Source organism: Pezoporus flaviventris, unplaced genomic scaffold (assembly GCF_033815535.1).
Source record: "Pezoporus flaviventris isolate CSIRO_AGI_PZ_B2104156 unplaced genomic scaffold, CSIRO_AGI_Pfla_v1 ptg000090l, whole genome shotgun sequence".
Classification (NCBI taxonomy): domain Eukaryota; kingdom Metazoa; phylum Chordata; class Aves; order Psittaciformes; family Psittacidae; genus Pezoporus; species Pezoporus flaviventris.
In genome coordinates, this window is record NW_026892638.1 from 1,650,540 (window position 1) to 1,674,281 (window position 23,742).

At 39.4% G+C, this 23,742-nt stretch overlaps 2 protein-coding genes across 2 annotated transcripts in view; one reads left to right on the forward strand and one right to left on the reverse strand.

The window, feature by feature from the left end:
* Positions 1-483: 483 nt before the first annotated feature.
* Positions 484-4,745, forward strand: NSA2 (NSA2 ribosome biogenesis factor; the record flags this gene model as incomplete). Its single annotated transcript, XM_061475743.1, has 5 exons — positions 484-830; positions 1,892-2,042; positions 2,341-2,520; positions 3,676-3,868; positions 4,464-4,745. Coding segments are annotated over 5 exons (939 nt in total), but the record flags the coding sequence as incomplete, so codon positions are not given.
* A 5,510-nt stretch (positions 4,746-10,255) lies between these two features.
* Positions 10,256-23,742, reverse strand: part of FAM169A (family with sequence similarity 169 member A) — a 34,907-nt gene continuing 21,420 nt past the window's right edge. The window contains exons 5-13 of the mRNA XM_061475764.1: positions 22,324-22,495; positions 20,858-21,037; positions 18,868-18,996; positions 18,516-18,625; positions 15,475-15,529; positions 14,962-15,091; positions 12,808-12,970; positions 11,674-11,877; positions 10,256-11,169 (exon numbers count right to left, since the gene is read on the reverse strand). Coding sequence (XP_061331748.1) covers positions 10,630-11,169; positions 11,674-11,877; positions 12,808-12,970; positions 14,962-15,091; positions 15,475-15,529; positions 18,516-18,625; positions 18,868-18,996; positions 20,858-21,037; positions 22,324-22,495 — 1,683 coding nt within the window. The 3' untranslated portion in view covers positions 10,256-10,629. The remainder of the gene's footprint in view (positions 11,170-11,673; positions 11,878-12,807; positions 12,971-14,961; positions 15,092-15,474; positions 15,530-18,515; positions 18,626-18,867; positions 18,997-20,857; positions 21,038-22,323; positions 22,496-23,742) is intronic.

Here is a 23,742-nt window from a genome sequence, read left to right on the forward strand (position 1 = left end):
TCAGTCCGCAGGGCCCTGCCTCCGGCCGAAGCGCCTTTAACACGGCCAGGGCTGGGCTTGCTGCGCGCGCCCACTCCCGGCCGGAACAGCCTCCATACCGCCGGAAGGCGCGCTCCTCTTTCCTTTCCCCGCCACCCAACCGCCCTCCTACGGTTCCGTCCTCCTGCCCTGACCCGACAGGCCCAATCTGCAGACAGCGCTGCTCCGGCCTCCGCCGCTCCCTTTCCCTCTCCTCTGGCCCTGACAACTCGGGCTCTTAGCCCTCGGGGGCCGCAAGCCGCTTCTCCGCCAGGAGGAACCAAAGCTCCGCTGAGGAGCGTTTCCAGCCGGGGCCGCTTCCCCTCCGGCCCGGCCTTTCCGCTGCGGAGGAAGCTGCCGGACGGAGAGCTCGGCGTGGCGGGAGGGGCAGAGCCATGGTGGGAGCTGGGGCGGCTGGGTGGGGAGGGACGGCGGCCACCGGGCGCGACGGGCCAGGGGTGAAGGTGGCCGAGCTGGCTCCGCCGCCCTGCGCTGAGGGTGCCGCCGCCAGGCCGCGGCCTCCTCGGGCTCCTCCGCGTGTCGCAGCGGCGCCGGGTCTCGGCGAGGGTGCGGGATCAGCTCGGCCGCCCGGTCTTCGCTCACCGCGCTGCCTTGTGCCCACAGCCGCAGAACGAGTACATCGAGCTGCACCGCAAGCGGTATGGGTACCGCCTGGACTACCACGAGAAGAGGAGGAAGAAGGAGGGCCGCGAGGCTCACGAGCGGTCCCGGAAGGCCAAGAAGATGATTGGGCTGAAGGCCAAGCTCTACCACAAGCAGCGGCATGCCGAGAAGATACAGATGAAGAAAACGTGAGTACCAGCCTCTGTGGCGCCGTACGGGCATCCTAGCATTTGAAGGATGAGGCGGGACAGTAATATCGTAACTAAGAACCAGTACCTGTTACTTGGTGTATTTTTAAATGGTGCTCAGGTTGTAGAAGAGAGTGGGTTTTGCCACATTGAAGACATTTCAGGTTTCCACTCTTGTCAGTGGATGTTAACAGTTCTGCTCGTAAAAGCATTCTTTAAGATAGGTGTTAAATAGCAATAGCACTGACTAATGTAGTTAAGACAAAAATATGAATGCATTTACTTGGGTTTATATCAAGTGCTGTACATTACTACAGCAATAGGCAGCAGGCCGTTTTTTAGCAGTGTTAATACAAAACATACAGTAACATGGACAGTATTTGATCAGAACATGAGGCTGGTTTTACAGGATAAACTACAGTATCAGGCATAGATAAACAGATGCATTTTCCTGAAAAATTATTAACTGTTATTAGAAACTGAAATTTAAGCTGTTAGCAATATTAATTATTTCTAATGAACTCAGTAACTATCCACCATGTTGCTTTGCTAGTTTTCCAAGTGTAGACAGTAATTTTCCTCTGCTATTTGTAAAGGTGTTGGATTTGTTAACTAGTTTGTACATCTTCTCCCCCCTCCCCATATGGCCTCAAAATGAAAAAACACAACTCCTATGCACATATATGCCTCAGATTTGCAAGCACTGCTATCCAATCTGAGGAGCAATTTGTTATTTTTTCTTGGAGAGGAAGGCTGCAATCTCTCAAAGTACTTGGCTGCTTGCTTTAAGTGATTCAGAAATTCCTTCATAAAATGTGTATCTTGTGTTTCAGTCTTAACAGGAATAGACAGGCTTTTATGCACTGTGGAGCCTGTCAGTTGTTACATTACATGAAATTACTCTTTTACCATGAAAAGAATTTAGGATTATTCCTTAAGTATACATACGCACTTCTTTACAAATGTCTCTTGAAATTTTCAGCTGGCACAAGCTAAATTTATATCTAAAAATAAGTGTGGTTTTTTTTCCCTATTTTGATACTGTTTTTCTTTCATTGCAGCATTAAAATGCACGAAAAGAGAAATGCAAAGAAAAAGAACGATGAAAAAACACCTAAAGGAGCTGTACCAGCATACCTGCTGGACAGAGAGGGCCAATCCCGGGCTAAGGTTCTATCTAACATGATCAAACAGAAAAGAAAAGAAAAAGCCGTAAGTAATTGTATTAAAATTCAGATACTTAGAATTACTTGTGACAGTGACCACTTTGCGTGGCTGATACTCAGGTGACTTACAGCCTATAAGAAATGTCTAAGTAAAACCTGAAATATTGAGCAACTGAAAAGTAAGCGTATGCAGTATCACAACATTAATAACTTTAAATGCTGATTAAAATAAATTGGCTATGAGTTGTATAAAAAGTCTGGTCTACCACTACGCTTTAGGGTTGTTTTTTTTAATTCTTTGGTTATTCCTTCATTTAGCAACCTAAGACTGTTGACTGTTCTAGGGGAAATGGGAAGTTCCTGTCCCAAAGGTCCGTGCACAAGGAGAAACTGAAGTTTTAAAAGTGATTCGTACAGGAAAGAGAAAGAAGAAGGCCTGGAAGAGAATGGTCACAAAAGTTTGCTTTGTTGGAGATGGCTTTACCAGGAAGCCTCCTAAATATGAGCGATTCATTCGACCAATGGTAATGTCCTTGAGCCTTAAAACATGTTTAATTCTTTGACTTACTGCTTTGAGTTCCTGTGGGAGGAAGCTTTCTTCTATGATAATGCACTTGATTACTGTTGATGTAGAACACTTCTATTAGTTCCCTTGCAGAAATCTAAACTTCTGATAACCTGAGGGTAGGGAGATGCCCCTGCAGCCACAGCCTATGCTGAAATACCTCTACTCATACTCCCCTAACTCAGGTGATGCCAGTAAGTCAAAGCTGCAAGCTCTCAAATTAGCACAGAAGGCTGTTAGCAAAGACACACTGAATAGCTTTTAAAGTTGGAGGCTTCTTTTTCAAGCTGCTATGGTTCTGTCAGCTGTAAAAGCCATCTCTCTTCCAGAATTCCTTCAGTTTGGCTTGTTAAGTAAGCTTGAAGCACAGTCGTGACTGTACACAAGGGAAATGCTGTGTCTCCAGCCTGACCTTTTCTTACACACCTGCAGAACAGTGCCGGGGCTCTAGCAGCCTGGTGGTGTACAGGAGAAAAAAAACTGATTCACCAAGACACTGTCTTCTAAAGGTCTTCTAAAGTACCTGTTCCTGTTTTCTCACAGGAATCAACAGAATCACTATGCAGGCTGCCTGTTGGATCATACCTCATTACTATTTTTATGGTCTTACATGGAAGACTAGATTTTTAATGTCATGAAAGATTTTCTGATATTTAATGGTGAAGTACCCTTTACAAAGCACAGGTCACTAGATAGTGTTATAAGAGATGGGCATTTCATATTTTACAGCATGTGAAAAAGATTTTTCAGCTTTATAAGAAGGAAAAAATTTTTAGTCTTAAAACCCTGTAGCACTCTTAAATGCATTACCATAACTACCCCATTTCTTAATGGAACAGAAACCATCTGAGATAGCAAGCATTATTCTTATACTACGACTGAAAATGGTCGTTCTGAAAACATATGTGGATAACTTTATCTTGTTATTGATCCGGTTTTTGAGTAAATCTGGTCTTACATAGTAAGCAGACAGCATTCTATGTACTAACTCATTTCATTCTTACCAGTATCTCAAAACATAGGAAACTGAGAATATAATGCTGAAATTAAACTAAGATTAGTCATGAGGCCTTAAAACAAATACTAACTCATTCTAACATTCCTTACGCAACAGGGCTTACGTTTCAAGAAGGCACACGTGACGCATCCTGAACTTAAAGCTACTTTTTGCCTACCTATCCTTGGTGTAAAAAAGAATCCTTCTTCTCCTTTGTATACCACACTTGGTGTAATTACCAAGGGTACCATCATTGAGGTGAACGTGAGTGAGCTGGGCCTCGTGACACAAGGGGGCAAAGTTATATGGGGTAAGTACTTTTGTATGTTTTTAGGTCTTTGTTGCCTGGTGTATCATTGAGCCCACAGCCTATAGTCATACGATCTTTGCTAGGTGTTAGCAGTTGTTTCAGCTACGGCCCAAGCCTATGCAGCTCTAAAAATGCAAGCTTTAAGTGTTAATCTTAGGCTTTCCATTCACACTTTCAAATTAAGGGAAGTTCAGAATAAATATTCTGCTTGTTTGCCTGTGTCTCACACTAAGCAATGCTGCAAGTGTATAAAGATGTAACCTTGTAACTATGAACAATTATAATGTTTTCAATGGAAGTTCCAGGTAGAAGCATCTTCATAGGACCAGGCTGTGAAGGGTCAGCAGAGAGGTTGACTTGGACAGTAGCAGAACCTGTGTTGGTTTACCGTCCCCGCCCCATCTACCCAGAACTCTAAATGATCCATTCATAAAAAACAGCCTAAATAAAATATTTTGGGAACCTAAGTTTGCAGCTCAGCAAAGATAAGATTTAGCTTTCAAAATGCATTTCAGGTTTGTAACAGGAATTCCCTTAAAAGAGACACATGGACTGCACTTGCAAACATGGACATTTAATTCCCTTTTCTCTCCAGGGAAATATGCACAGGTAACAAACAATCCAGAAAACGATGGCTGCATTAATGCAGTTCTGCTTGTTTAAGTTGTGTTTGATACTAAACACTGGACATGGGCTCCTGCAAAATCAGTGGAGTTTCAACAAGTTTGCAAGATCTCTGGAATCTTCAACCATTCAAGAATGTTGACCCCCACCAGCTGGTAAAGAACTTAAAGATGTCATAAACAACTGCTCGGGTTTTTGTATTTAGTATGTTTGTTCAGCTGAATGCTGTCCAAATAAAAGGATGCAATTTTCATGTTTTGCTAATGTGGTATGGATTTGATCTGAACTTTAGTGGTGTTTTTACAGTAGCAGTTTCCTGGCTTAGATATATTGTATAAATTCTTAATTCAGCTTACATTTCTAGTGATAGGAAATACAACCACTGTCTCACATTATGTCCTACTGTAATAGCTGAAGGTATAGAAGAATATATTAACTTGTACTCTGCTTCTGGGAAAGCAGAAGAGCTGGATGAATGCAGCTAGAATCTTCCTGCAGTCCGACATCAGAAATTAAACACGCAGTTTGATACTTGCCTTTACGGAAGCATGGGCTATTTCCTACTCCATCATTACCTCAACATCTTTCTCCCCTCTGCCTCCATGGCTGCATTAATGGAAAGAATAAGGGCTGGAGAGTTCAGAACTGTAGTTCTAGGTAAGAGGAGAATAGTTTCATAAGTTTAAATATATGAAGGGGTTTTAAGATGTGAAATTTGAGAAAGGTATGACAGTCCTGATCCTACTTGTAGCTATTTTGGTGGCATTCAAGAAAAACTAAAGATCACAAGCATCAACTGATCAATATATGTTTAGCTTGTGTCTTTGAAATACAAGAAACAAAAGCTGCTTCTAAACTGGAAGCTTTTGGTGATTTATATAACTGCATCAGTAATATTCGTGTCAACAATTTGGTAGCAGACAAATTCAGCACAATCTATGACTACAAATAAACATACTTGCCTACTTAATACTCCGACTCTTAAATAGTACTTCATGCCAAGGAGCTTTTTAACACAAATTCCACATCAAATTAAAGCCTTACAATCTTTCTCTAGTTTATGAGGGCACTCCAACCTCTTAATATTGTAAGAAGGAAACTTTCAAAGAAAACTTTCAAGATACTTCAGAAGCCAGAATATGAATACATTGGCATTGGGGATTTTTGTATTAACATGAGTTCAAGGTTAGAGGTGGTCACACTTGCAATAAGTAAATTGAGTGGCAGATTATAGAATCACAGAGTAGTTAAGACTGCAAGGAATCTTAAAAGATGGTGTAGTGCAAGCCCCCTGCTTAAAGCAGAGTCTGCTACAGCAGGGTGTCAGGGCCATATCCAGTCAGGTTTTGAGTATCTCCAAGAATGGGTACTCCACCACTTCTCTGATGTTTTCAGCCTGATCCAGTGTATGACCACTTTTGCAATTTAAGACATTTTATGTTTAAGTAAAACCTATATTCTAGGTTGTCCTGTAAATGGGCACCACCAAGAGTCTTCGTCCACCTTCTTTATACACTCCACCACCTCCTCTCCCCCACCTGGTATTTGTACACAAAGATCAATCCTCCCGAGCTTTCTCTTCGCCAGTCTGAACAATTGCAGCTCTCAGCCTCCTGTATGACACATACTCCAATCCCCTAATCATCTTCATGATGTTTCAAATCTCAGATAATGTTTCAAATTTCAAACTCTGGCCAGTAAGTCAAGATAGGTGCTTTTGAACCAGCTTTCTTAACTTCTCTTACACTATATAGAGGCAGTACTTTAGCTATACCTCACCACCTTCTCCTCTTAACAGGCAATTTTGTTAGTTTGACAAGTTACCCTAGTATAAACTTAATAACTTGCTATGATTTTTATTTCTTTGTAGTGACAAGAGATTTGAAACTAAGAGAAGGCTGCAAGCCAGTAAGTCATTTGCTTGGAGAGAGGGCATTTGTGGAAACATAAGCCTCCACTGAAGTTCTTGTTACTTTAGCCTTTACTGAACATTAACAAGTCACATGAACAGAATACTTCCATTTTGTACAGCTGTCTCAAGAATGTTACTACATTTGTGCTATAAATATGTGACTTCTTGGCTGAATAAACATTGCTGCACTTAAGACATTTTAATCTACCATGCTGGGGCAGTGCATTAACAGCATTTCTAGTCGGCTTGTATATAGCAAGCTGCCTTAACAACTGTTTATGTCATCTTGCATAGCTGGTATAAACAGCAGAACATACACTGTAAACTTCAGAACAGCCTATTCTACAGCTTTTATTAAAAAAAAAAATGATCGATAAGCTAACTAGGTACAGGGAATTGTTTTAATTGATAGAATACATTTCAATTAATAATCTTTTAAGCTTTTAAAGCTCCTTGGTAGCAGGCAGATTGCAAAATCATGGCCATTCTAAGAAAATCGAACCACTTCAAAAATGCCTCCTGTATAGGAGAAAGGACTCTTACTATAAACCAAGCAAAAAGTAATCACAAAATATAAGTTTAATTACTACTTCAAACATTTCAAAAGCTGCCAAGACAGTACTAAAGAAAAGGAAAAACTGACAGTAACAAGACTTCAGTACAATACTCCAGAATAGTAATACAGCTTTCTTAAGATTCATAAACAGCATATCACTAGTTTAGAAAACATCTACCACCACTTGGAAGTGTATCCTTTTGGAAAGTTTCATAATGATCACTTAAAGCAGAGAAGCTGCAACTTGGGCCTATCTGTTGCGATGTTTAACTAAGTAGCATTCATGACATGGTAAATGACCAATTTGATTACTTCTGCAAATGATGCTGTATAAGGAGCAAAACAAAGGTCAGACGTAATTTCAAATTACTTAAGTACTTTTGAAATAAGACTTGAAATAAGACATGTATACACTTCCACATAAAGGGCTATGAAACGTAAGAACAGCAAACAAGAACCCTACATGAAATGAAAATAGACCAAAAGATAATAATGAGAAAAGTAAATCCTGTTAACAAGCAGTAAAAGACATTTGAAAAAACCCTTGTATTCAAATCCAGACCATTTACCATTTAAGTTTAAGGCTGAAGTCACAAATTCTTTAAACTCTATTCCTAGGCTAAATAAAGCTCAAAAATAATCCTCCTTGCTTTCACTGTACACATGTAGTTCCACAGCATGTTGTAATCTCATGTGGTACAAACTTGTATAAAATTGATGTTTTAAATATTGGTTGCTGGTGCAATAAGATCTTAAATTCTGTGAGTTTGATGGCAGCAAGACAGTTAATGGATCGAAGAAAGAAATCCTCCAAGCCTAAAAAACATTTTTTCCCCAAGGTAACGTGCTTCAGTCAGTATGGTGGTCAGGTATGTTCCCTTGTATTAATGGAACAAATTATACACTATTAAACTACTGTTCCAATGAGACAGTCAATACAGCAATAAAAACTTATTTAAAGTCAGTATTCTGATTTTGCTACTGTATTTACTGCATGACTGATGCCAAAGAAGTTGTTACAAACTGCACCCTTTAGTTCAAAGTATGGTTGCTACCACAGTTAGAACAAATGTCCAGTTTTCAAGACTGTACTAGTTACGTGAATTGCTAATTGCACCCAACTGCCTATATTCCATATGTGACAGTCTGGCCATCAGCTACGATTTCAGGTACCCCAGATCTACAAAGATACCTACTCAAGAGTATACCTGGAGATGTGAATTTAAGTTCAGTACTTAAAACTGACTCACTGAAATGCAATCAGAAAGCTGACTGCTCATACTAGAAACCAAGACTGACCTAACCTAATGATCCTGTTATAGTATTTGTGTCTTCAAGATGCAAATATCTTAAAGAAAGATAACTGAAATCGGCTCCAACTTAGCCGTGAAAAGTAAAAGCCAGGTGAGTGACATTACCTTCTCATGAACAGTTTTCCAACCTCAGAGAACACAATGAACGTATGTATCGTTACCTAGGAGTAATCGAAATAACTAGGACTCACTTTTCATAAACGAAAGAATCCTTAACTTTTTGAAAGTGGATACATTTGCAATTGAACTATGTGGCAGATCAATCTTTAGTGAAGTCTGCTCTAAAAATGGACGATAAGTCACAATACACTGTATACAACCACACTTTAAGCCACCAGCCCTCACAATTGACGAATTCTTCACAATGCAATAGATTTGCCACCGTCTTCAGTTTTTGGTTTTATGTTTGTTTTTTTGTTAGTGGGTTTTTTGTTGTTTTTTTTTTTTTAATGCAATACATCTTGGCAGTAAAAGAAAACCCATACAACAGAACTTTTGTCTTATGTGTTTTATAGAAAATGCTGGATTTTAGAAATAATTAAGGTTCACTTGAATATGTTTACGATCATGAAAGATCTTGAACATTTATCAGTCAGTGGCTTCATAAGGAATACCTGTATGTACATTGATAGGAAGTTACAGCTACATGCAATAGTTAAAGAAACCCAGATTTAACTCATGCACCCCCTGAATCTACAGTTTACATATTTTAAAAAAACACCACATTTTTTTTCCCCTACAAGCTGCTCTTACCAGATTAAAAAGGGGCACACTACTTCACCAGCTGAAAGAAATGGTATGAATCTATCTTATACAGTTAAAATATCTTATAAATACAGTTAAACTGTATAAGCATAAAAACCAAAACCAGGTTCTTGGATTAGATTCAGAGGGATAACAGTTAAGACAGCATTGCAACTATTCAAGTGAACCCTGTACTCATAAGTCCTGAACAGCAATTTCTAGACACCTCTGGTTTTGAGACACTGTGGGAGACTAGTTCACCCCTCTTAGCAAAGACATATAGCATGACAAATAGTGCTGTGATTTCCTGTTCTCTCAACAGGAAACAATAGGAGCTTCCTTTATTGAAAGAAGGACTTTGCCCGCTAAGTAGTAAACTTACTCTAGGTGTGACAAGTTAAGTACATGGTTTGCCAGGAGAATCTCTCAAGGGGAACATGCATGAAAAGCCTGTTTATATTTCTGTTTGCTTACAGCAAAGTTTGGTTGCTGCTGTTAAGGAAAGCTGTGAACTGAAAAGCTACCATTTCAGGGATTACACCCAAATTAGAAAAAGGAAGTGGGAATCAAAAGTATTCAGAAGCAATCTTCTGCTAACTCCTAAAGGCAAGCCAGCATTTGCTGAAAACACCAATATTCACACCAATGAATGTCACAACCACCTGATATGCCAGTGTTTACAGAAGTCACACTTGGCAGACAATACATTAATAGTTATCCCACAGGACCAGCCAACTATTTGGAAAACAAAGCACTGCTTCTGTTCAGACAAAAAAGAAATCAAAAGTTGTCATACTCTTCCTGTAATGTAACCAGTATTCAAGTATCCACTCAACACATGCAAATAGTTAGGAAGGTAATGTATGTACTGGAGCCTATACTCCACACACTCTGAAAAAAAGCCTTAGACTTACTCAGATGCTTGCTTTGGAACCTACCAGTAATTTACTGTGTAGGCATCTCTTAATCCCCAAGTGAAAAAATTTCATTATCAGACACTGTGCTGACCATGCCTCTACTGACACAGCTGTTTCAAGCAATTCTTACAAAAGACACATGCTGCTTATGTTGTTTTTATCTACTGAGTTTTACCACCTTACGTATTTTGAGACCTAGATTTACAGGATATTTTTCTTTCAAACTCTTGTGAGAAAGTCTGTGGGGAGGGAACAAGCAGCAAGGAAGGATTTTCTTTTTCTGCTTCCTCCCAGAGGAATGGGATGTTTCCTTATGTTACTTAAACATAATAAATGCTAGAGTGATCTCTGGCCTCGTGGAATTTAGGGAACCTCAACAGGGCCAGGATTTCAGGCTACATTTTTTCTTGCACGACTACTACCTCAAATAAGCCAATTGTTCCCTTTGCTAGCATAACTGTATTCAGCATGTATCCTTTATGAAAGGAGGAAACAGGCTGTTTACTTCCATAATCTGAAGCTCAATGTCTAGTATTTAAAAATTCAAGAAAACTTCATGAAAGTTGATAAATCCCCAAAGGATGTCCAACCCTGAATTTTAAACGTGTGTCCCATGTCCCATATGGTTTAGTTAAGCCCTAGTGTTTTACACAAAACAACTTTCTTATAAATAGATGACAATCAGTATTCCGTTTCTAAAGTGGCTTTCCTTTTTTCTTGGGTGGACCTTTGTAGCTTTTCACCTTTCTTCGCAAGCTTCTCCGATCTACAACAGGTACCTCAATTTCTGCTTCCTCAGAGCTGCTGTCAGCAGCCCGCTCTGCTCCTGTCTGCGTGTAGTGATCCATCTGCTCAGTCTCTTCTGACTGCTCTTCCAACTGGCTCTTCTGTGCTTCCTGTCCAGAAGGCTGCTGAAAAGAAACCCCATCAAGTTCAACCATTATCAAAGAACTCTGACTCAGGGCAACAGGGGCCTCCTGTGAGTTGTGCCCTGCTTCCTCATTTTGATCTTCCAATGAGGAAGCTGTTTTGGGAGAGACATTTTCAGAAACAGACTCTTCTGCTGCTTCAGTTACCATGGAGTTGGGCAGGCCACTGTCAGAGGGCTCTTCCTTTGATGCTGAAGCAGCTGTATTTTCAGTGGCAGCCTTTTCAGGTTCTTGCTGTTCTTCAGTGCCCTCCTCTTTCGATGTACTTTCTTCAGTCAGCATTTCTGAATCACCCACAGTTGCTCCCTGTTTTCAAATTCAAATTATTCAAAGGATTACTCAGGTACAATAAAAACATTCTGAAATTAATCCCAGGGTGTGGGTGGGAAGGCAGTTTTTATTTTGGACATATACAATTATGATTTTGGTAGTATATAATAATCTGCTTTTGCACTATAAGCAAAACCCAATAAAATCTCTTTCTAGAAGGGTATTTTACTATTAATTGCTTGCACACTTCAGGGTGAAATTGCTAGACAAAATAAGGATGTGGCTTTTCACTCATATCTAACTAATATTTTAGTGAGAAAGCTGTTTCATTACTGTCAAGGCAAACTGGAGCAACATATCCTTCTTTTTGGTATCACATGGATATTTGACCCACTTCTGCATATCAAAACAAACGTTAGTCTATTCTGTTCAAAGATTCACATCATCTGGTCTAATAATTACTTTTTCCAAGAATTTCATATGATGGTGGGGGCTACTCTGAAAGAAAAATTACTTCAGATTTTGTTTCAATTTTCTCACCTTCTCCGATATAGTGTCTTCTGAAGGCTTTGCTGCAGACTCAAGGATTAACGGAACAAACAGCATTAAGGGTTCTTCTTGACTCTCAGACTGCAATTTTGATTCACTATTTCGATCTTCATTTGCTGTTTCCTCTTCAACCACAGGAAAAGTCTTATGAGTTTCTTCTGTTATTTCACCATTTAGAGGCTCTGATAGAGTTTCCTAAAAAAAAAAAAAAAACACAAACACAGACAAAAAAAAACAAACAACAACAAAAAAAACCCCACACAAAAAAAACCAACCACAACCACCCACCATTTCTACGTCAAGATTACGGTCAGCCATTGTTCCCCAAATATAGTGGATGTATCTGTGATCTAAATTTGTAGAGAATTAATGTGAGAAGCAGATAGCTCAGATACCTAGATATGTGTACAAAGAAGGCAGAGTTTAGAGCAGAGTAGCTAATGTAACCAGTTTATTAATCTGGTGGTGTCACCTGCACTAAATTTCTAACCATAGGTTATAGCATTAGGAGCCAAGCCAAGCAGTTTTTAAGCATCCCACATGTACACCTACTGCAGTCATTCCTTGAACCCAATATAGTGTAAGATTCACTTTCTCATCCATCAGAAAGAACATGCCCTAGAGGCATCACTAGGCACAAAGGGTACTTGGATTTAAATTCAAGCTGTTAACAAGGTACAGATAAAAGTTGCATTTAAACAGCAAAGGAGGCAAGCTCTATGTGAAGAAGAGCCAACAGTAGTAACCAAAGCATATCAGCTACTGGCTTTTTCAAAGACATTTTTATTTTTTTTTAATAAATCAGAAATACTGGATCAGATCTTGACCTTACTCCAGTTCTCTGGAATATGCAAGCAGGAAAATCAATGAAGAAATTATGTTGGTAGACAAGCTAGAAATTATGAGGATCCTATGAGCTCTATTTTTCAAAATAAATATAATGGAATATTCCTTAAAACTAATTCCGTATTAGCCTCAGTTTCTCAGCTATCTTTCTCAACATAACATCAATACGAAAATCAAGGAGTTGACAGTCACATTGATCAAGGCAGCAAGGGCCATATTTAACAGAAACTGTAGCTGTATTGCAAACTTATCTGCTATCACTATGACATCCAAGCTCACCTCCTCCTCACTCCGCTTCTCAGGGTTTGATAAATGCAGTTCTGCCTGTGATAAAGACTGGCCCTCATTTTCATCAGTCTTTTCCTCATTCTTCTCAACAGTATTCTCAGATACTTCTACTAAACCTTCAGAGCTTTCAGATGTGTGGGCAGGAGGTTCCAGCCTGCAGCAGGTATTAAGATACAGCTTTTAATCTTTTATATTAATACATGATTTTAGTGATCTCAGCAGGGAAATTCTTCCATGACCAATGATGAAATGCTGTACCACATGCTTGCCATTCAAAATAAGAGCCCAGAAAACTAAATGCATCTAAAAATGACTTAACTCATTAGGGAAAAAAAAAACAGCCACTAGGAAAAATTGCTTTGCCAATTAAAAAATGAAGACTTCTATCTCATGCCTGCGAATAAGATGAAAGTCAGAAATTTGTTTGTTATCTTAAAGTTAGAAAGCAGTAATCCACTGCATATTTGGAAGCCACAAAAAGGTGAGAAAGAAAGCAACTTCTCCCACCCCCACTGTAGAAATAATTTAAAATTATGGAGTTATAAAAGCAAATATGTTTGTATAATTATTGAATATTACAAAGAGCATGACCAGAAAAGATTTAAGGCAATAAATATATCATGTCTGAAGATTTAACGAGCCCGAGACTGAATTAGCAAATAGCTGAAGATGAAGCTCTGATGCACGTGATAGGTAGGAATACCATCTCAACATAAAACTTACATTTAGTATTACATACAAGCAATAGACTTGCAGGAGGCTACTTTACCATTTCATAGTAAAGGCAGTATTGGAGGGTTTTATATCAGATGTCAGTCTTGAGATGAAGGCACTTTACAGGAGAAAGTCCCTGATGTAAAACCCTGCTGTATTTGCTAACATGCATGAAAGGAGAGAACCAAGCTGATATCCTGCCTTGTTACCATCAGGATTTCCCTTAGATCTGCTCATATGCAGTGTTACATATCTTACTCAAAGGAGCTGGGGCACCTCATTGGCTTCATTTTGCAAGTCCCAAAATACTAACATTCAACAACAAACAATCTCAAATATCAACTAGCAAAATAGTAGTAATAGGACAAAGGATTTTTCAGGCTGTGGCAGTATCAAACCATGCCATTTGGCCTGTCTGAACCAGCTTTGGGCAGCACACTGACAAGTGTAGGACATCAGTGCTGTATCTTTGCAGATCCACAGAGGAATTCAAGCACAAAAATTAGGCTGTATCTAGCTGAAGACAGCTTCACACAAAAAAAAACACCCAAACCCACAACTACTTTTAGTTGAAGAAGGCTAAGTGAACAAGTTTGAGGGATTTCCTAGAAAATAATCAGGTTATCTTCAGTTCTTCAAAAGAGGCTTTTAGTGTTGAGTTTTGTTTTTTTTGCAAGTGAACAACAAAGGCTGAGAGACACACACACAGTGAGGATAACAGTATATGTCTATGAAGAGTATATACTCACACAGGAAAGAAGCAGTAATTTATTTATAATAGCCAAAGTTCTGCTTTCTGGAAGACATCACAAATTAGTACTACAGGCCCTGTCTTGTATGAATTGTTGCATGCAAGCAGTATAATTCTTCATATCCCCAGCTGACCATTTTACACAGGATAACTGGAGATGACTTCCCCACTACCCTGATGTAGGTTTGGATAGGATGGTTTTAAAAATCAGAATTTGTGTAAAAGGGCTTTACTTTGAAGACAGGTGGCTTCCTATAACTTTTGTTACTAAGTGACAAGCAGTAACCAGCTCCCAGACTAAACAGTTGGACATGTCTCCAAAGATCACACATAGCACTGTGGATACCTGTTCAGTTATATTATCACAAGAAACTATGCTGCATGAACACAGATATTTTTACCTTCAGGCAAACTAAGTTCTAACAGAACACCCTCAACCTTCACTGTTATTATTTCCAGTATTTGCTGAGCTTTCAGACATACAGTTTGGTACAATCACTCTTCAAGTAGTATCTCTATTTTCTTTCCCACATCATGCATTATTTTTAGTTATTTTAAAATCAAGCAAGGACAGTTAAGAAAAAAGGAGAAATATTAAGTAGTCCACTGTGAGACACTGATGTAGCTTATGATGGCCCAAGCAACGAAGTAAGAAATCAGTAAAGTACAGGCTTCTCTACCTGCTTTCTGACACAAAAGCGTTTTCCTCGTTTCCTTGGGAAGTTCCAGATTCCTGCCTCATCTTTCCTATCCTGGGACGTTTTAAATGACTGCTTCGAGTTCGAATGGAACCAGGAGCTGTGTTAGGGTCTTTGGAAGAAAAAAAAACACAAAACAAAAACAAACAAAAACACCACCAAAATAAAACACCAAAATAAATGCTAGTGAACAGTGCAGTATAAGATCTGCATATAATTCTTCCCCCGAGTACTTCATTAAAGCTGAGTGCAAGTAGAACAGCATTTCATTGTAGTACTTCTTTTCTGAATACGCATGCGTAGCGTCTTTAGCAAGACTCATAACAATTTTATCCAAAGTCCTCTGAAAGGTTTGAGTTGAGCCCCAGAACCTTGGAGGAAAGTATGTTTTTATACATTTTGCAGATGATTATGTGGAGATTGAAAGCAGTAAAAGAGCCTGCTAACCTATTAATCCACAGTAATCACGATCCTGGTAATCAAGGTTATTTTTACCTTCAGATGTGCTTGCATGGACATCTGTTGATTCTTTACCTTTTTGAGATTCAGACTGTGAAAAAAAAAAAATAAAAGCTAATGTTACTCTAAAACTTCCTGAACTGATTGAAATACCTTCATCTCTCTATCTGCATCTTTCTAAAGCACTCTTTTGTAGTAAAGATCCTATGGAAGAGCAGCTACAAGCATTCATAATTTAAAATACTTCCATGTATTTATTTTATCTCAAGAGATTTTTATTTTTTTTAATTATCTTTATTACAAGGATGATGGTTTTTTTCTGCATTTTACTTCTGGCCTCAACACATAATTCAAGCCTCCAAAGTAACATCCCATTATAAACAATGATGCCAAACTTTTTTTCCTAACCATTCTATTTATAGCAGGTGCCCACGTAATTAAATGCTAGAAGTCTTTTTTTTTGTTTCCCCTTTCAGTATAAACACAAGGGCATACACTACAGTATTTGACAAAAAATAGCAGGAAAGTTTACTTTTTACATTTGTATTCTATTTTTTACTGTGGCATGCAACAGAATACAACAGTTCATACATAAATAAAGAACAAACAGCAAAACCAAAACCACAACAAACCAAACAGAAAAACAACCTACAGAACTGGGTGAATCAGCAGTACTGCAGGTTATATGCACAGCCAGCACAAGACTCTGTTTATTTCAGAGTTCCCTCTCCCTAGAGTTCTTTTGCCTCTTGTTCTTCCCCACCCTCCCAATGCTGCAATTTTTTTCCTGCAAGTAGCTGAGGACTCAGTGGTCAAGCACTTCATACTCTAAAGTGGATACAAAGCTTTACACATTTACATAATGATATGCACGTTGCTCTCAGCTGCTGGAAGTAGTCTAGAACTGGCAACAATCAGCACCCATAATGCTGCTGCATTTCCAGCCTCACTTCCAGTGCCACCCAAGGAGGCCAGCAGGAAGCAGCCATATCTACATTCTGCTGCTTGAAGTAGTTTCAAGTGGGTTTTAAATATGTAAGAATTTGTAGACTAATGACAAGTTATTCTAGCATCAAAACACATAAAATAAGCACTAAGTAAAGAGCAAAAATGAAAGTTGGAGAATAGAGTATTTTTTCCTGGTGCATGAGAAAGTAGGGTATTTTTTGTTTGGCGGTCCAAGAGTTTTCAAAGCAGAACTGCTGGTAGACAGTGCAGATGCCAACAAGAGAGCTGTCAGCAATTCTACCAAACTATGAGGAGTTGAAGCACTTTGGAATCTACCTTCTTTCTCTTCTGGAAGAAGGTAGAGACAGGGCTAGAGTTCCTAACTCACAGCAACAAAATTCCTAAGAACTACTGTTCTTCTGCTATCTCCTCCCAAGTATATCAGTTATCTACAACCAAAACATGCATGTTTGTCCTGGCTTTGGCTGGGATAGCATTAATTTTCTTCCCAGCAGCTGGTGCAGTGCTGTGTTTTGGCTTTAGTCCAAGAAGAATGCTGGTAACACACCAATGTTTCAGTTCTTGTTAAGCAGTGCTTACCCTGATCAAGGACTTCTCAGTCTCTCATGTTCTGTCAGTGAGGAGGGGCACAGGAAGCCAGGAGGAAGCAGAGACAGGAACCTGACCCAAACTAGCCAAAGGGGATTCCATACCACAGCACATCATGTCCAGTATATAAATGGCAGGAGGAGCTACCCAGAAGGGCAGACTGCTGCTCGGGTCAAGCTGGATATCACTCAGCAGCTGGTTAGCAATTGTATCATGCATCATTTGTGTTTATTTGGGCTTTTTTCCCCTTTCTTCTTTTAGTGTTATATTTTCTCCCTTTGTTATTTCCCTTATCATTATTAGTATTATATTGTACTTTAGTTATTAAAACTGTTCTTATCTCAACCCGTGGGTTTTGCATTCTTTCAATTCTCCTTACCATCCCACCCAGGGTGGAAGGAAAGAGGGGGTGAGCGAGTGGCTGCATGATGCCGAGTTACCAGCTGGGCTTAAACCACAACATGTTTTAGATCATTTTGCCAATCTGATCATTATTGGAATCCAAATCGAGAAGTCAGTAATGATGGTCAAGACACTGTTACAAAAGACAGACAACTAAAAGTTGTTTCTTCTGGTCATTTAGAGAGACTAAAAACACCACTACTTTGCTGTCAGTTTTGCTTTGGGAAATGCTAATTTTCTCTACTAGGAAAAGTGACATTGGAGTTACATTTAAAATCTGAAGTTTAGATATCAATTAGCTGGGAGTACTGATACAGCCATTATTTCCTATTTTTAATTAAAGCACTGAGGTCTACAGGAGCATACTCATGTCAGTACTACAGACAGTCTTAAAGCACACAGATTATTTGCAAGGGAATTCTGTGTGGCCTCAGAATACAAATGAGTGAGAGGAACAGCTTCATAATATTCAAAAGATACAGACATATTCATGACCACATATCCATCTGTAGCTGAAATCTGACTGATATTTCAAATAAGTAGAAATTAAAAAATAATAATTTGTAGAAAGAAAGCTGCATTCCTCCTCCATGGACAATATTTAACTCTGAACGCCAACCAAACACTCCATTGTATTGAAATGTGATGCAAATATGCACTTTTATGAACACTTTTCTTCATCCTCTCTACTCTTGAGAATAACTCTCTTGTTTCAGACTCTATTGTTCTAGACAGTTAAATCTCAGAGCGAGTTGAAGTACTCTCCCTTCTCTTATCTGCTAGCAAACAGTTCAAATTATAGACCCTGACAGTTGTGGCACAGACCTTCTACATTCATGGGGACACCCCATTATTGGAAATACTGGGGAAAAAAAACACAACAAAACAAAACAAACAAAACACAAACACAAACCCCCAAAAAACCCAATCCAGTATTTTTAACCCCATCAGTGTTAAATCAATGGGAAACATAACATTCACCCAAAAGAAGTAACAAAACCATCTGTATTTTATATACAGTGTGTACTTGAACCAATTAGAGGCAAACAAAAGCATTCCTCTGGTTTTCAGTAATAATGTAATCAAAGAAAAAAAAAAGTCATAGTCTGTGTACCTACACTTAACTGTGTTTGTAGCTCAGGCTTCTGTCCACCTGCTTCAGACACTGCTGCAGACTCCAGAAAATGAATCTTTGCTTGGCAGCTCTTTTCTATCTGTGAAGCCTCTGCTGTTGAGATTTGAAAGAGGAAATGGGAAACAGAAAATTATAGTACCTTAACAGATCAATTAACCATTGCAGATACAATGTAACAGACCTCAGGACACGTTAAAAAAAATAAATAAAAAAATCTTTCTGCTAGTTTCCATGGGCAGGGTTCACAGAATTCACTGTTGTTCTTGTAGTGTTTGTTCAACATTTGCAACATTTCTCAGAGACACTTTCCAGAAAACAAATCAAAGCATCCATACCTGCAAATTGGAGCCTTTCCCTTTGCACTCTAGTTGCAACACATGTTCTCTGGAACCAATATCCTGGTCCATTCACTTCATAAAGAAGGCTTTCATCTGAAGGGTACTTCTGAAGATACTGCTTACAAGCTAAACAAATATAAAAAAACCCACCCTATTATATGTACTTGACTGTACTTCAGTTCTTCAAGTTTATCTGAAAAAACAATTTGCAATCTTCCATCATACCCATAAGCCAACACAGAAAGAACTGTTCAACAAAAAGGGGGGTCTGAAGTCAGGGGTTAGATTAGATGAACTTTGAAGGTCCCTTCCAACCCAAATTATTCTGTGATTCGATGAAATAAACATAATATTGTTTTACCCTACTCATCATTCTCAGTAAATCCTTTCTTCAGGTTTAAACACTTTCTATTATTATCCTAAACTCCAGACAGAAATGCCTCTTCTCTAGGCATCCACTTCAGAGTTTTACAACTTTACTGGTCACTGCCCATGCCAACCACAAGACCCAGCCAAGAATAGAATGGAGCTCTTTGGCAGGTTAAGTCAAGTGAGTTTTGTCACCCCATATTATTATAGGCACTCATGAAAAGCATTCTTTGAGAATGTACGCATGTTCTCATTGCATGGTTTATCATCTACTCACTGTTCACTGCTGGAATTCTTTTCTTCCCTGCTGTCCTTCCACCTTTTTTCTCTCAAATACACATATTAACCATACACATGGAGAGGCGTGCTTTAACATTTTTCTGTGGCAGCAACCAGGAAAACTACTATTTTTGTCTTGGTTTAAGCCCAGCTAGTAACTCAGAACCATGCATCTCCCACTCATTCCCCCACTTCTTCCCTACCACCCCTGCTCCTGGAGGGATGGGGAAGAGAATCAAAGGAATGTAAATCCCATGGGTTGAGATTAAGAATAGCCCAGTAACTAAGGTATAACACAAAACTACTACTGCTAAAACCAGTAACAGAAATAACAAGGGGAGAGTATATAAAACTAAAAGGGGTAAAGAAAAAAATAAACACAAGTGATGCACATCACAATTGCTCACCACCCACTGACCGATACCCAGCCCGACCCAAGCAGTGATCTGGGCCTTCCAGGTAACTCCCCACCATTTCTATACTGGGCATGACGTGCTGTGGCATGGAATACCCCTTTGGTTAGTTTGGGTCAGGTGTCCTGTCTCTGCTTCCTCCTGGCTTCCCGTCCTCCCTGGCAGAGCAGGAGACTCAGAAAGTCCTTGGTCAGAGTACACATTACGTAGCAACAACTGAAAACATCGGTGTTATCAGCGCTGTTCCCAGGCTGAAAAATCAAAAACACAGCACTGCAGCAGCTACTAAGAAGGAGAAAAATGACTGCTACTGCTGAACCCAGGACAATTTTTCACTCAACTTAGCAGTGATGCATTATCTCAGTGGACAAGATCCTTGCCATATCATTCCTTGACTAGGGAAATGGATTAGTCATTAATTTCTGCACAGTACAGTTTGCTGGTTTAAGCCTAACAGGCCTAGTGAAATCTGACAACAGACAGCAGTACCTGAAAAAGCAGAAAATTTCCAGTGGCTAAGGCAGTCAGATGAAAATGTTCACAGAAGGAAGACTGGCAGATGGCCTAAGAATAGGACTAGCCTTGAGAAACAGGACAAAGAATCATGCTCCTTGCCTGAACACAGTCCCAGCTCACATTGTTTCCAGAACTGTGTATCACTTCCTAGGTGACACAGCCCTCTTGGGGTGCTAATGGAAAAGCCATGTTTCCCTTGTACATTAGAACTGTACCTTCTTATACCCAAGTTAAAACATACCCTAGTATGTACATTTGATCATGAAGTTCTGAGAAAGCATGAATTAAGTGGTCAGAACATTTAATACAGAAAATGAGGATGAAGACACAAACATGGAACTTGAATGACAGCACTCATTTGGACATGTAAAGAAAGCACAAAGATCAAAAGAATAAATTAAAGAGCTTGCCTGTGTACATGAAAGATGACAGCGGGTATCGTAGGCCAAGACATTTTTCAGTGAAGGAATCCACAAAGTCTTCCAAAATGATTAGCCCAGAATCTCTCTCACGATGTCTGCGTCTTACAAATGCTGTGTCTAGCACTGGCAGCTTATAATTCTTATCACAATGAGAGCTACAAATACTTCCTGAAATAACAAGAGAGTGAAAAATATCCATTGGCATGCTGCAGCACAGATTTTAGCATATTCAAATACAGACTTTCATCATTTATAAAAATTATACCAAACTATATAATTGTTAGTCATATAAAATGATAAAGATCTGTGTCTTCTCTTAAAAATAAGTAATTGCTATCAGCCTTTTACTGGTTCTTTGGGCAAGCTTCATAGTTTTGCCAAGATACATCAATAGATTAATATGCTAGAAAAAATCTGTAGTACCAGAAAAGAATAGCAGGGGAAATGCTCACTTTGTAAATCTAAGTACACAATTCCACAGGAAAACTAATAAAAATGAAGCTGACAGAGGAGGAAAAAGGAGACAAAAAATATTGAATTTATGTAGATCAAGACAAATATGAAGATCATAATTCAGCTCTGAAACAGTAATTCCAATTTTTTAAATAAAAAAATAATAATCCTACAACACTACACTGAAATTCTCCCATAAACAACACATTATCCATAATCAAAAAAAGATGAAACAGACTGTCATAACACAGAGGCACTTCAGTATCACAGCATTCAAAGGGTAGCTATGGACTCAGTGGTGACAAAGGGATGACACATAACATCAGTAAGATAGCCCATCAACTATTCAATCCATTTTCAGGACCTCATTTGCCCTTTCCTCTAACAAGGCCAAAGAGAAGCATACAGTTGTCTATACAACATAGTTAGTCATTGCACTGCACCAGCTACTAGGAAGAAAATCTCTGCAATCTGGATCTAGATCCAAAGAAAAGCTAACCCAAACAAACCAAAAACCAAAGTCTCCTTCCCTGGAGACATTCAAAACCCGCCTGGACGCATTCCTGTGTAACATTATCTAGGTGTTCCTGCTCCGGCAGGGGGATTGGGCTAGATGATCTTTCGAGGTCCCTTCCAATCTCTAGCATACTGTGATACTGTGAAAACACCAAGCACAGCCCAAGCCAACTGCAAGCAACTGTTCTACAGAAAGAAGACAAAAAAAAAATAAATCTTTCTGACCTACCTAATCCATCATCCCTACAGTTTTATCTTGTATAACGTGAAGATTGCTAAAGCATGTAAACATTTAAGATAGAAATTTTAACATCAAAATTTTGATGTTAAAAATTCTGATGTTTGCCTGAACACTTATGATTTCAGGAAAACACCAATTCATTAGGCCTGCAAGGCTTACAAAGTCTACTAAATACAATATTCTCCAAATAAGCTATCTCCTCCCCTTTAGCCCCTTCAAATCCCACAGTACTCAACCATTTTACCTGTAGGCTTAACAGAATAGAACCCAATAGCCTCTCCTCCTTTCCACATGATCTTAGCATATTCATTGCTACGATGACAGAGAAATGGGATCTCATTTCTTTCCATTTCTTGTGTCCGATAGATAATTCGATTCAAAACATAGAGAACAATCCTCTCTCCAACAGACTTAACCTAAGGAAACAGAACATACAGAAGAGTAGTCAGATCAGTTAACACTTGCATATCAAGGACCTTATTTTTCAAAGCTTCCACTTAGCACTGTTGCAGATGGAGTCAAGAAAAGCTGTAAGTGCTAAAGCAGGATGAAGCTCTGGGGTTTGTCTGAAGGCACAAAGATGCTTGGAAGCCATAGCAACAGGTCAAGTAAAAGGACTACCACAGACAGAGGATATTTCACAACTTCAACATCACTCCTAATACAATGGGTAAAGCTGAGAGAAGTGCTGGGAGTGTAATGGTGGGGGGAATGTTCTGATTTCAATGCAAACAAAAAATCTGGATTTAAGAAACATTCACCAAACACAATCATCATCATCAAGATGGCCTGACTTCACAAATGAAGATTTGGGAAGTGCTTTACCCACGCTTACTACAAACACGCTGATAACTAAAAAGGCCAATGTGGGATAGGCAAATCTGGTTGCAAAAAGCACAGCAAAAGGTCTCCTTGGGTGGTATAGGCGGGGTGCAATTCTTTCTATGTTGCCTTTTCTCCTAGAGACAAACTCTGCATGTGTTCTCAAAGGAGACAACAGCGTTAGGTATGGTGCGTCTCAAGTCTCCCAACTGGAGGCCAAGGTGGACCACTGATGATAGTCAATATGGCCAAGGGAGTCCTTATATCTCTTATATCTCTTCTTTGGGCACTTCTCTTGAGGCAACCAGTGGCGAGTTCACCATAAAACACAATCTTCGGGAGGTGGTGATCCTTCATCCTCAATATGTGCCCTGCCCAGCGCAGCTGCGAGTTTAGCAATATGGCCTCGATACTGGTGACCCCTGCCTGTTCAAGGACAGTAACATTTGACACATAGTCAGTTCAATGGATGTTTAGGGTTGTACGGAGGCAGTGCTGATGAAAGCGTTCGAGGAGTCGCAGGTGATGGCGGTAGGTAACCCATGATTCAGACCCATATAAAAGAGTAGACCGTACAATGGTTCTATAGACACTAATCTTTGTACTTTTCTTCAGGTGTTTATTGCACCAGACTCTTCTACGGAGTTTTCTGAAGGCTCTATATGCCTTTGCTATTCTGTTGTCTATCTCTTTGTCAATCGTGGCATCCGAGGAAATACACTTCCCAGATAGCTGAACTGACTTAAGCTCTGACTCGCCAATGGTAATGTTGGGATGATGATAATCTTCTTGTCATGCAGGTTGGTACAGAACTACTGTCTTCAAGCTGACTTCCAGGCCA